This window comes from Manihot esculenta, chromosome 2 (assembly GCF_001659605.2).
Source record: "Manihot esculenta cultivar AM560-2 chromosome 2, M.esculenta_v8, whole genome shotgun sequence".
In the NCBI taxonomy this organism is placed as follows: Eukaryota; Viridiplantae; Streptophyta; class Magnoliopsida; order Malpighiales; family Euphorbiaceae; genus Manihot; species Manihot esculenta.
In genome coordinates, this window is record NC_035162.2 from 33,888,505 (window position 1) to 33,901,223 (window position 12,719).

Genomic DNA, 12,719 nt, shown 5'->3' on the forward strand with positions numbered 1-12,719 from the left:
TTATTGAGACCAAATACTTTGCATAAGGGGAAGGAGAATTCATACATGTTCACGTGGAATCAAAAGAAGATTACTATCTTGCCTTCCGGTTCAGCAAAACATTCTAAAATGGAAGGGAAGAATGTTGTTGCTGTTTCTACAAGTGCAGAGGCTATCAGGCACAATTGAAAAATCTGGAAGCACACTAGCTTTATTGGTCAGAAAAAAAAGTGCAATGGAGGATGCACCATCTTTACCACCACCCATCAAAGAGCTGTTGAAGGAGTTTCCTAAGATAGTAGAGGAATCATCCAAGCTTTCACCTCTGCAGGATATCTAACATCAGATTGATCTCATTCCTGAATCAAAATTACCGAATCTGCCTCATTATAAGATGAATCCAAAAGAGAGTGAAATCCTCCATTAGTTTGAGGAGATCATTAGCCCCTACGGAGTACTTGCCCTATTAGTTTCAAAGAAAGATGGGACTTGGAGAATGTGCATGGATAGCAGGGCCATCAACAAAATTAGTTCAGTATCGATTTCCTATTGCACGACTGGATGACATGCTAGATCAGCTATCCGAGTCTAAAGCTTTTTTAAAATCGACCTTAAAAGCGGCTATCACCAAGTTCGAATTAAGAATGGAGATGAATGGAAGACCGCATTCAAGACTAAGAAAGGCTTGTATGAGTGGCTGGTTATGCCCTTTGGTTTAACGAATGCACCTAGCACTTTTATGCGACTCATGAACCAGGTTTTGTGTCCTTTGTTACGCAAATTTGTGGTTGTTTATGTTGATGATATCTTGATTTTTAGTCGCAGCGAAAAAAAATATTTACAGCTTCTCCGTCAAGTCATGACATCCTTGCAAGAAAGTGAGCTGGTTATTAATTTTAAAAAGTGCATTTATATAATAGAGCACGTTCTGTTCTTGGGATTCATTGTTAGTGCAGAAGGGATACATGTTGATGAGAAGAAGGTAAAAGCAATACGGAATTGGCCCATCCCTAAAACTATTTATGAAGTTCGCATCTTTCATGACCTTGCTACTTTCTATCGACGGTTTATTAGAAATTTCAGCAGCATCGTTGTCCCTATCATAGATTGCTTGAAGAAAGAGAGAGTGTAGAAATTTGCATGGACTGACGCTGCCAACAAGAGTTTTAAAGAGATTAAAGATAAGCTTACTTCTGCTCCTATTATTGCTCTATCAGATTTTGATAAACTGTTTGAGGTTGAATGTGATACTTGTGGAGTGGGGATTGGTAGAGTTTTGTCACAGTCTAAAAGTCCTATTGCCTTCTTTAGTGAAAAACTGAATGAAGTTAGGAAGAAGTAGTCTACTTATGAGCAGGAGCTATATGCAGTATTTCAAACTTTTAAAACTTGGGAGCAGTATCTGATGGGGCGAGAGTTTATTATTCACACAGATCATCAATCTTTGATCCACTTTAAAACTCAAAAACATGTGAATAATATGCATGCTCTTTGGGCAGCTTATTTTGGAGCCTTTCATTATGTCATAAAAGATAAGGCTGGCCATAGTAATAAGGTGGCAGATGCTTTGAGTAGGAGGGCTGCTTTATTCATTACAGTTAATCAGGAGGTTGTAGGTTTTGAATTTATGAAAGATTTGTATGCTACAGATGATGACTTTGCTGATATATGGGCTAGAGTCCAGGCTCACTAGCCTGCCGATGGGTTCTTGATACATGATGGCTTTCTTTTTAAGGAGAACATGTTATGCATTCCTCGATCTTCTTTGCGGGAAAGCTAATTCGGGAGGTCCATAAAGGAGGTTTGAGTGGTCATTTGGGGCGTGACAAGACTATTGCTGGGTTGGAGGAGCGTTTTTACTGGCCACAATTAAAAAAGGGATATATGTTGGATAGTCCAGAATGCCCAGTTTGTCAAACTCAGAAGGGACATTCGCAAAATACATGCTTATACACTCCACTGCCTATTCCAGCACATCCTTGGGAGGACTTGTCTATGGATTTTGTTCTTGGTCTTCCACGAACTCAACGTGGATCTGATTTCATTTTTGTTGTTATTGACAGGTTCTCCAAAATGGCGCATCTCATTTCTTGTAAGAAAACTAATGATGCTTCTCATGTGGCAAAACTGTTTTTCCATGAGGTTGTTCGCTTACATGGCGTCCCTAAGACCGTTACTTCTGATAGAGATGTGAAGTTTATAGCTCATTTCTAGCTCATTTCTGGGTGACTTTATGAAAACGTTTTGGAACTGAACTTCGATACAGCAGTGCTACCCATCCCCAAACTAATGGACAAACTGAAGTGGTGAACTGCACGCTTAGCAATATTCTGCCCTGCATCTACAGTAATAAGAAAATTGCTTGGGATCTTGCTCTTGTACAAGCAGAATTTGCTTACAACAGTGTTGTCCACAACTCCACAAAGATGTCACTGTTTGCAGTTGTGTACATGAAAGTCCCAGCGCATACAGTTGATCTTATTGCCCTTCTTATAGGTTCTCACAACAGTATTGCAACAAGCAACTAGGCAAAGCAGCACGTGGATGTTTTCAAACAGGTACAACAATGCCTTATAGAAACCAATGATAAATATAATGCTACAGTTGAAAAATATATGTGTTTCAAGTCCTTCAATGTCGGTGACCAAGTTATAGTGTATTTACGCAAGGAGTGTGGTGGAGGACAGAAAAATCTTGACGCCAAGAAGATTGATCCATTCTGGATTATTCATAAGATTAATAACAATGCATATGTTCTTGACCTCCTATATGAGATGAAAATTTTCAAGACGTTTAACGTGGCAGATCTATTTCAGTACTACCCTGCTGATGAAAACTTGAGGTCGAGTTCTTTACAAGTGGAAGGGAATGACATGGAGCAACTAGTCTTGAACTTTACGGCAAACTTGGACCGGATCTAACTTTTGCTGCCGACGTCAGATGGAGACCCACGATAGCTTTTCGAAAAGGAAATTTTGAGACACACGATTTTCAAAAGTGTGACGAGAGCCGCAAGTCTGTCACAAAGTTTGATATGGAAATTCCATTGTTTAGAGGGTCAATTTTACATTTTAATTAATTTTTTTAGATATTTTGTATATTTTCATAATTTTGCATATTAGGGTTTTGTTTTTATTATAAATAGCCTCATTTGTCTATTAGAAACTCACTTTTTAATTTTTAAAGAATTTCAATAAGACTGTTTATTTTTCAACCTATCTTTTCTCTTATATTGTCTTAACGAAACGATATTGATTAAAACTCCTGAAGGAGTCTAATTAGTCCTTTATCAACATGATATATAAGTCTAGTTAAGTGAGGAGATGAATGACGGAAAATAATCTACAAGAAAGTATCTACATGGTGAGATTTGTTTACTTAGCTGAAAGTCGTCAAGCATACATGCTAACTTTTCTTAGAATGACTGAGAGCTTGATTACAGGTTACAATACGTAAAAAATTTTATTTGTGACTAAGATGGCATGGTCATAGTTAATTTCAAAAATCAAATATGGATTTTGAAGATAATATTAAATCATGAATCTTAGTCCCAAGTAGAGAATGTAAGCTAGTGTAAAGGTATAACATATTATGATTACATGTTATGGATTATTGAAGCTACATAAGCATCCATGAGTTTTATTTTTGAGCCTTACCACTATCGATATAGTTTTAGTCTTTAGATCTATTATTTTGGTTTTTATATCCTATCATTTTGACTTTTGACCGGTAGCATTTTAATTTTCGAGTTCTATTAGTATGGTCTTTGAACCCTATAGTTTTGATACTCTATAGCCTAATGATACAGTTGTCCTTATGTAGCTATTGATCCTACCTCAAGTTTTAAATATTTTACTGACCAATTGTCTTATGATTATAAAAAATATAGTGTGTAAGTAATAAAATTTATACAATGTGCATATGAAATTAAATTTTCTAAGAAATAATCATGTTGTAAGAATTCGTTTATCATATTTAATTTGCCTAGTTGTTTGAACATATTAATATCAAATTAATTATTTTTAGTTCGATTTTATTAAATTTTATGAATCCAATGAAAAATATTATCTTGTAAAATATACATATATAAGTAAATGTAATTGTATGAAATTCATATATATGAGCATTCACTAAATGAAAGCTTAGCATATTGAATTTTCAACAAGTGCATATATTATATAGTAGAGGAGAAAGAAGAGTTTTGGGAGATAGAGTTACTAGAGCTAGGTGGTTGCTTATTGTAAAGTTTAATGCACATGTTGTATAAAATATATATAATGACTTTTAGATGTATATAAATATTTATAATTGATTTATCGAAAATTAAATATTTAGTGGTATTAGTGTAAAGGTTTAAGTTAAGATAATGATATAACTTTGATACATATTTATTTTAACTACTAGAACAAAAAAAAAAAAAAAAAAGTAGAGGATGAAGTCGATATATTGTGTTAATTAACCTGAGATTTCTTCTTATATTTACCACCAGATTAAGCCTGTGAGTGCATATATAGATATACTTATAATAAGTGTAAGAGAATTTTAGATAGATTTTTTAAAAAAGATTTTGATATGATAGTAACCAATGCTTTTAAGACACATCATAGAAGTAAATAAAAGTATGTAGGATTTGAATTACAAGGGTTATTTAATAAGGTTGTCATATGCTTAATCTCTCATCCTAGCCTTAGGCTATTATAATAAAGTTAAGGATTAAGTTAGCTTACACTAACCCATTCAAGAAACACAAACAGGAAGACAAGTAGATAAGATTGTAGGTAAGATAAATCTAAATTGGGAAGGAGAGACAGGTTTAAAAATTGAGTTAAGGAATAAGTTAGCTTACAATAATCCATTCAAGCAACACACAGGAAGATAAGTAGATAGCATCATAGGTAAGATAAACCTACATTAGAGAAGGGAGATGGATTTAAAAAAATAAAATAAATAAAATAAAAATAATTTTATATAGACATAAAAGACTATGGGGAGAGTGAATAGATGGTGATGAGTAGTACCACGTGAGTATAGGAAAACTTTACTCTTATTTTTAGGTTTTGTATAAATTATTAATTAGATAATAAAAATAAAAAAACTGATTAAAATATTTAATTTGATTGGTTAATTAGATTGATTTCTTATTTAAATGAAATTTTATTGTATTAAAAATTATCTACATATTATATTTAATTTTATAATTTATTAAAATCTAAAATTATTAATCTTATTTGTAGTTAAATTATACTTTAAGTTTATTATTATAATTCAAATATTTTATGAAAAAAACTAAAATTATCAAAAAATTACGAAGTATTTTTTTTTTCAAAAAAAATAGTTGCTTCATATATTTTAGATAATTTAAACTTATTGATATAATTGTAACTTTTCACTAAATTTTATTTGTTTCTATAAAATTAAATAAAAGTTTTATCATTTTTTTATAATTTTATATTTTCGAAATTAATAAATATTCGATTCCATAAATATTATTCAATTAAATAATTTTGTTAACAACTGTTTCTATTCCTTATAACATGGAAATTATAAATTCCATAAAATTCCCACATAATTTTATTATATAATTAGCTTTCACTAAAGTTTCCCTCAGTGATTCCTCTGTGGCTCGATACTCTCGCTTTTTTCTCCCGTCAAAGGTCGGGATAGCTGAAAGCAATGGTCGTCCTGTGTTGGAACTGCTGAGGACTCGGCAATTCTCGGACAGTTAATGCATTAAAAGATTTGATTACTAGTTACAACCCGGACATTTTATTTCTGATGGAAACAAAAGCTCTTAATTCACGCATGAAATTTTTTCGTAGTTTTTTACAGTTTGACGGTTGCTTCTCAGTCAATAGACAAGGATTGGGAGGAGGCCTTTCGTTACTGTGGAAGAGTTATGTATCTATTTCTGTGGTTGGCTTTTCTTCAAATTTTATTGATTCGGTTGTTTCGAAAGGTAATATTCAATGGAGGTTTACTAGTTATTATGGGTTTCCGGAATCGCAATGACGACGTCAGTCTTGGAACCTTATTCGAGCTTTATCTCATATAAGCTCTCTTTCGTGGCTTTGTTCGGGAGACTTTAATGATTTATGCTCGAGAGATGAGAAAGAAGGAGGAGCATCTTTGTCAAATTATCTTATGCAGGGGTTTAGACAGGCACTTAAGACAATAATCTTGTTCAAATACCCACTGTTGGCTCTCTTTCTTCACATGGGAGAAGGGCAGGGAGTCGAATAATCTGGTTAGAGAGAAGCTTGATAGAGCCCTTGCTACTGAGGACTGGGCTCGTAAATTCACTAATGTGGTCTGCTCGATTGTTTATGTTCCTAGATCGGATCACAAATCATTGGTGATTAATACAGCTCCTAAGGATAATAGGGGAGAAAGAAGGAGATTTTGATTTGATAATGCATGGTTATGTGATGAGGGTCTAGCTGAGGTTGTTAAAGGAGCTTGGATTAATTCTATACCACGCAATCTTTTGATGGAATGTGATAATTTAGTTTATGCTCTTTCATTGTGGGTAGGAGTAGAAATAGAGAGTTTTGGCAAAAGAAGAAGACTATACAGAGATTATTGGATAATGGACCCAGTACTGTTCCTCACGCCTCTTTAAAGGAAGACTGGAATCATCTCCTTGAGCAGGAATAAGCTAGACTTAAACAACATGCAAAGTGCTTTTGGCTTAAAAATGGGGACCGAAATACAAAATTTTTTCATGTACAAATTAATAGTAGACGAAGAATGAACCGTATTACTAAATTAAATGAGTCGTCGGGTACCTAGATTGAGCATGAGCAGGAAATTAAAAATCATGTTATGCATTAATTCCAGTCTTTTTTTTATGGCGGTTTTGTGGATTGTGAACGGATTTTTGAGTTGGTGCCGCCCTTGATTAGTATCGTCGATAATGTTGATCTTTGTGCTCCCTTTTCGAATGAGGAATTTAGAGCTACTCTTTTTCAGATGCATCCAGACAAGGCACCTGGGCCGGATGGGTTAAATCCTGCATTTTATCAAAGATTTTGGCACTTGATTGGCAATAATGTTTCCGATGGTTATCGCCTATGGCTTCAACAAGGTACTTTTGCTTCTTCTCTTACTGAAACATTGATTGTTTTGATCTCTAAAGTGGATAGTCCTGAAACAGTTAAAGATTTTCGTCCAATTGTAATGTGTTATATAAGATTGTGGCTAAAGCTTTGGAGAACAAATTTAAAAGGGTCCTTCCTATGATTATCTCTAAGAATCAGTCTACCTTTATCCCTCATCGGTTGATTGCCAATAATATTATGGTTGCGTTTGAAATGATTCACAATATGAAAATTAATAAGGGCAAAAATTATGGTAATTGCGCACTTAAAATTGATAATTCTAAGGCTTATGATATGGTAGAGTGGGAGTTTCTGAAAGGCATGCTGGAACGATTTGGTTTTTCTACTCAATGGATTAAGTGGTTGACTATGTGCTTTTCAGAAGTTTCTTACAATATCAATTTTAATAGTGATTGGATTGGTCCTATTGTGCCTGGTAGAGGTCTTCGACAGGGGGATCCTATTTCTTCGTATCTTTATTTGGTGTGTGCGGAAGGATTATCGTTACTACTTAAAGATGCTGAATCTAGGGGCTTGTTACAGGGCTGTAAGGCAGGTGTTAGATGCCCAAAGATCTCACATTTATTTTTTACAGATGATTTTTTGCTATTTTTTAATATTAGACTGGAGGAAGCAGATAATATTAAATCTATTCTCAATACCTATGCGGCTGCTTCTGGACAATTGGTGAACTTTAACAAATCTGGCATTTTCTTCAGTCCCAATGTGATCTCCTCTGTAAGATCTAATATCAGTAATATCTTGGATGTTCATTCACCATTGAGTCATAGTGCCTACCTGGGGTTACCTTCTCTTATTGGGAGGAATAAAAAAGCAATTTTTGATTTTCTGAAAGAAAGAATATGGAAGAGGATTAATTCATGAATCAACAGATTCCTATCTAGAGCAAGCAGGGAAGTTCTCATAAAATCTGTGTTGCAGGCTATACCTGCATATTGCATGAATATTTTTTTGATTCCCATTACTATTTTGAATTAATTGCATAAAATGATCAATGGCTTTTGGTGGGGGAGTAAAAGAGAAGGGCGGAGGGGTATTAATTGGCTAGCATGGGAGAAGATGTGTAGTAGAAAGAAGGAGGGGGGTATGGGGTTTCGGGACTTTAGGAGTTTTAATTTGTCTTTACTTGGCAAACAACTATGGAGGTTCTTAACAAATCCTAATACTCTTTGTCATAGAGTGTTTAAAGCAAAGTACTTCCCAAATGGTGATTTATTTTCCACCAATGTAAGTAATGGTGCTAGCTTTGTTTGGAAAAGTGTGATGGCATCAAGAGAGTTAATTCGAAGGGGTACAAAGTGGAGGGTGTGTAATGGAGAGAAGATTTTAGCGGCTTCGGCTCCCTGGATTCCTAAAGAGAATACCTTTTTTGCGGATGATGGCCCCGATTTTATTGAACCACATTTGCGTGTTTGTGATCCTTTTGAAGGTAATTGGAGGGCTTGGAATATTGCTCTTTTAATGGAGCTTTTTTTTTTCCCAAGAGATATCAGAGTTATTATCAGTATTCCTATTAGTATTACCAGTAAGGAAGATTCCTTCTTGTGGCACTTTAATAAAAGAGGTGTGTATACGGTGAAATCTGCATACTTTGTTTGTATGGACTTACTAGGAAGATTATCTTTTAATGTGGGGGGTGAGTTGTGGACTAGTTTGTGGAATGTTTTGGTCCTTCCAAAAGTGAAGGATTTCTGTTGGAGAGCTTGTAGGAATATATTGCTTACAAAGGGTAACTTAAGGCAAAACAGTATAGATGTGGATGCTAGATGTCCTTGATGCCATGAAGATATGAGATGAAAGTGTCAATCATATTTTGTTGCATTGTCCTGTGTCTAAAAAAGTTTGGAGGTTAGGGGGAGTGGGAGATTTATAGCCTAATGATAATTTTTATAATTTTTTACTGCAGATTTTGAAGTTCCAAGACAAGGTTCGAAAAATCTTCAAGCTTGGACAATTTCAGTTGGCTTTGTCAAGTGGATGGGGCTTTGTTTCAAACTCAAGATTTAATTGGCTATGGTTTTGTTATGGAAAACTCTGAGGGTATATTTCAACATGGTATTTCTGGTTTCTCGGAAGGTAGTAGTATGCCGGTAATTGTTGAAACTTTAACTCTCCGTCACTGTTTGCTCTTTGCGATGGAATTTTTGCATTTTAATGGCTGCATTCTTATGGATTGTTTGCAAGTGGTTCAATCTCTTCAGTCTCCACATTTAGACATTTTTGAACTGAGTTTGATTTTGAATGATCGTAAATCTTTGTTAGACTCTGGAACTGATATTTCTATTAGATGGGTTCGTCGTCATACCACTCTAACTGCTCATACTTTGGCTAGAGAATCTATTAAGCATGGTTGTCTCTCTATTTGGAATGATATCTCTCTTTATTTGATGAAATTTTATTAATACAACTAGTAGTTTTACTTTAAAAAATAAATTAGCTTTCACTAAAACTCGAATTCAACACTTCAAAGTTATGAAGATAAATTTAAATCTATTGATAAAATTTAATTGATATTTAATAATAAAGTATTTATTTGTAAAAAGAGCAATTATTATTATAAATTGTATTTTTGGTATAATTGGAGTTTAAATTTGAAAGCTCTTCATTATAGAAACGATTCCAATCCACCATCAATGAAGGAAAGGCCATTGATATTATTATAAATTATAATATAATTACAAGCACACTGGATTTTCTGAAATGTGAAGGAAGCAGTTTAGCCTAATAACACACAAGAGAAAGAAGGGTTTAATACATTATTGGTGTGACTTTAGGTATGTGAACAGGAAAATCATTAATTTCATCAATCCAAGGATTCTTCTCGTTGGCTGGATTGATAGACCTTATAGCACGCCACACAATGCTGTTGCACTTGAAACCTGCACCAAAACCTAATTGCCACACCCTATGACCCTTCTTGATCCTTCCCTTAGCTTCTGAGTAAGCCAATTCATACCATATTGAAGTACTTGAAGTGTTTGCAAACCTATAGAGAGTCATTCTTGAAGGCTCCATGTGCCACTCAGTGAGACTTAGGCTTTTCTCCACTGTATCTAAAACAGCTCTTCCTCCAGGATGGATGCAGAAGTGTTCAAATGCCAATTTGAAATCTAGAATGTATGGTTTTATCTTTATTTTGAGAATCTTTTTTATTATTAAAGTTGCAAGATATTTTAGTTGTTCAGATAATGGAAGAACTAATGGTCCAAGTGTGGTGATGTTCGCCTTAAGAGCGCCTCCAGCAACCACTATGAGTTCTTTTGAAAGTGAGACTCCAATGGTACCATTCTTATCTTCTTGTTGCATTATACAATTATAGGACTTATCATCAGCACCCATGTGAGTTCGTACACTATGCATGAGCTGGTACTTAGAACGTCGACGATCAAATGATCGGTTGGATAGAAGAATTGCAGCTCCTCCAACTCGAAATAGACAGTTTGTGATAAGCATTGAGCGTTCGTTGCCTTCATACCAAGTACTAATGGCATTTTCTGTATTAACCACTAAAGCATAGGAGTTTGGATGGACCTACACAATGAATAACAGAGGTCATCTATCATCATCAACATATTAATCAATATTATAATTGTATATAGAGATTTAATAGTTGTATTTATAAATTTTAAGTGTTAATTAACTAGTTATGTTTTTATAAAAATCATTTATTAAAAGTAAATAATAAAAAATTAGGGTATAAATTAATTTTTTATATAATTATCAAGATCAAATATTGCAATACACATTAATCAAAATACATGAAATTAGAAATTGAAAATTGAAAAAAATAATAAACCTGTAAAAGATCTTTGGCGAGGTATATAGAAATAAGTCCAGCGCTGCAGCCCATACCACCAAGATTAAAGCTCAAAATATTATCTCTTAACTTGTAGTGATTGACAATCATGGCCGAGAGAGAGGGTTGAGGATTAAACGTACTGCAATTCACTACGAGTATTCCTATATTTGCAGGCTTCACTCCAGTTTTGGCCAGCAGCTCATCAACTACTCCAAAAATCTGCATTTCTGCATCCTTTCTTGCCTCAGCCATGCATAGGTTTTGAGGGATTTGCATTACTCCATTGGATCCGTATGCTTCCTGACCAATCCCAGATTTCTCCAGAATTTTTCTTGCAAACTCTAAACTTTCCTTTGTGAACGCTTCCCCACTATCAATTACTTTCATGCAATGCTCTTTGGGACACTTGTAAGATGGCTCTGGTTTGTAACAAGCAAAATCAACTAAGTAAATCTTTCTTGGCTTTCTCATGAAATATAGAGTGCTTATAATAAGTATAAAGGTTGAGGATACAACAACTATTTCCAAATTGAATCTAAGTTGGTTCCATAGCTCACAGAGATTTTCAAAGGTGAGCATTGAACAACGAACCAAAGCCATGCCAAGAAATAGTTTGAGAAAGAGGATCATGGGATTCAAGAGCAAGCAGTTTTTGCTGTGAGAATTTGTGAGATGTTGGTGCCTTATATATATTAATACTCCTTGTATTTTTCTTTTTAATTTTTCATTTTAGGAGTTAGTTTTATTTTTAAATAAGTGAGGTTTTATAATTTTAATACTTTATTAAATATTTTATTTTCTGATTCACATTTTAATAAGTAAAATATTAGACTTCAAAAAAAAAAAAGTAAAATATTAATTACGTTCATCATATTTATATAGTTATTTTAATTGAAGAGTAATATAATTTTTTTTATTTTATCAAAATTTTATGTATTTATTATTTTTTAAATCATGTGAAAAACATTAAAACATGAATTAAAAAAGGTTGATAGAATATTTCAAAAGTTGGTATTAGGTGTCGCCATATATAGCAAGCCACATTTCTGTTATGTAAAGTCATAATTCTTTTTTAAGAAATAGAAATATTGTTAGGAGATTTTTTTTTTTCTAAACAGATATGGGAGATTGGAAAATAGAATTTGATTTCTTATATTTATTTAAACACACTTATTATCATGTTAAATCTGTGAGTGCTGAAAGAAAAATTATTTAAACTCAGTTGACCGTGGATTTATGAGTTTATTAATTTGTAAAATATAGATAGAATTTATTTTTATATATTTTAAATGCATAATGAACTAAAATCATTTAAAAAAATTCTAATTCATATTTTTTATATTATTATTTAATTAATTGACAAAACATACTTTTTAAATAGTATAAAACTAAAAAAAAGAATGTAATTTACGTTTACTTTAAATAATATTAATGGTAGGGTTAAAACGTTTTTTTTATGAAATCAGTAAAACATTACACGTAACCTTGACTTATAAGGATTGAGTTGGAAAAAATACTTTTATTCTTTTTTTTTTTTTTTTTAATTCCTTTACGTATTTAAGAAGTATATAAAAGTAATCAAACTAAATGCCTTCATATCACTGTATGCTTTACATAATTTTTTATTTATAAAACTAGCTTTGTATTAAACATTTTTAACATGTTGCTTCTGTTTATTGTAAACTTTTTTTTATATAATTTGATATAATTTTTCATAAACAATATAATAAAAAATTATCAATTTAACTCTATCGTTTATAATTTTTGTAATTCTATTCTGAATTTTAAAAATTACTAATTAAATCCTATAATTTGAACATTTT

At 32.9% G+C, this 12,719-nt stretch overlaps 1 protein-coding gene across 1 annotated transcript; it reads right to left on the reverse strand.

Annotated features, from left to right (window-relative positions):
- Positions 1 to 9,739: 9,739 nt before the first annotated feature.
- LOC110608931 (3-ketoacyl-CoA synthase 11) lies at positions 9,740 to 11,558 on the reverse strand. Its single transcript, XM_021748211.2, has 2 exons — positions 10,894 to 11,558; positions 9,740 to 10,628 (listed from the first exon to the last, which is right to left on the reverse strand). The coding sequence occupies exons 1-2, from the start codon at positions 11,524 to 11,526 to the stop codon at positions 9,846 to 9,848; spliced, it is 1,416 nt and encodes a 471-aa protein (XP_021603903.1). The 5' UTR covers positions 11,527 to 11,558; the 3' UTR covers positions 9,740 to 9,845.
- Between the last annotated feature and the right edge of the window lie 1,161 nt (positions 11,559 to 12,719).

Excerpts from the sequence above, each read along its gene's own strand:
- LOC110608931 (XM_021748211.2), bottom strand. The coding sequence starts at position 11,526 with ATGATCCTCTTTCTCAAACTATTTCTTGGCATGGCTTTGGTTCGTTGT. Across the intron at positions 10,629-10,893 it reads TCGCCAAAGATCTTTTACAG|GTCCATCCAAACTCCTATGC; the intron begins GTTTATTATTTT and ends TTCATTGTGTAG.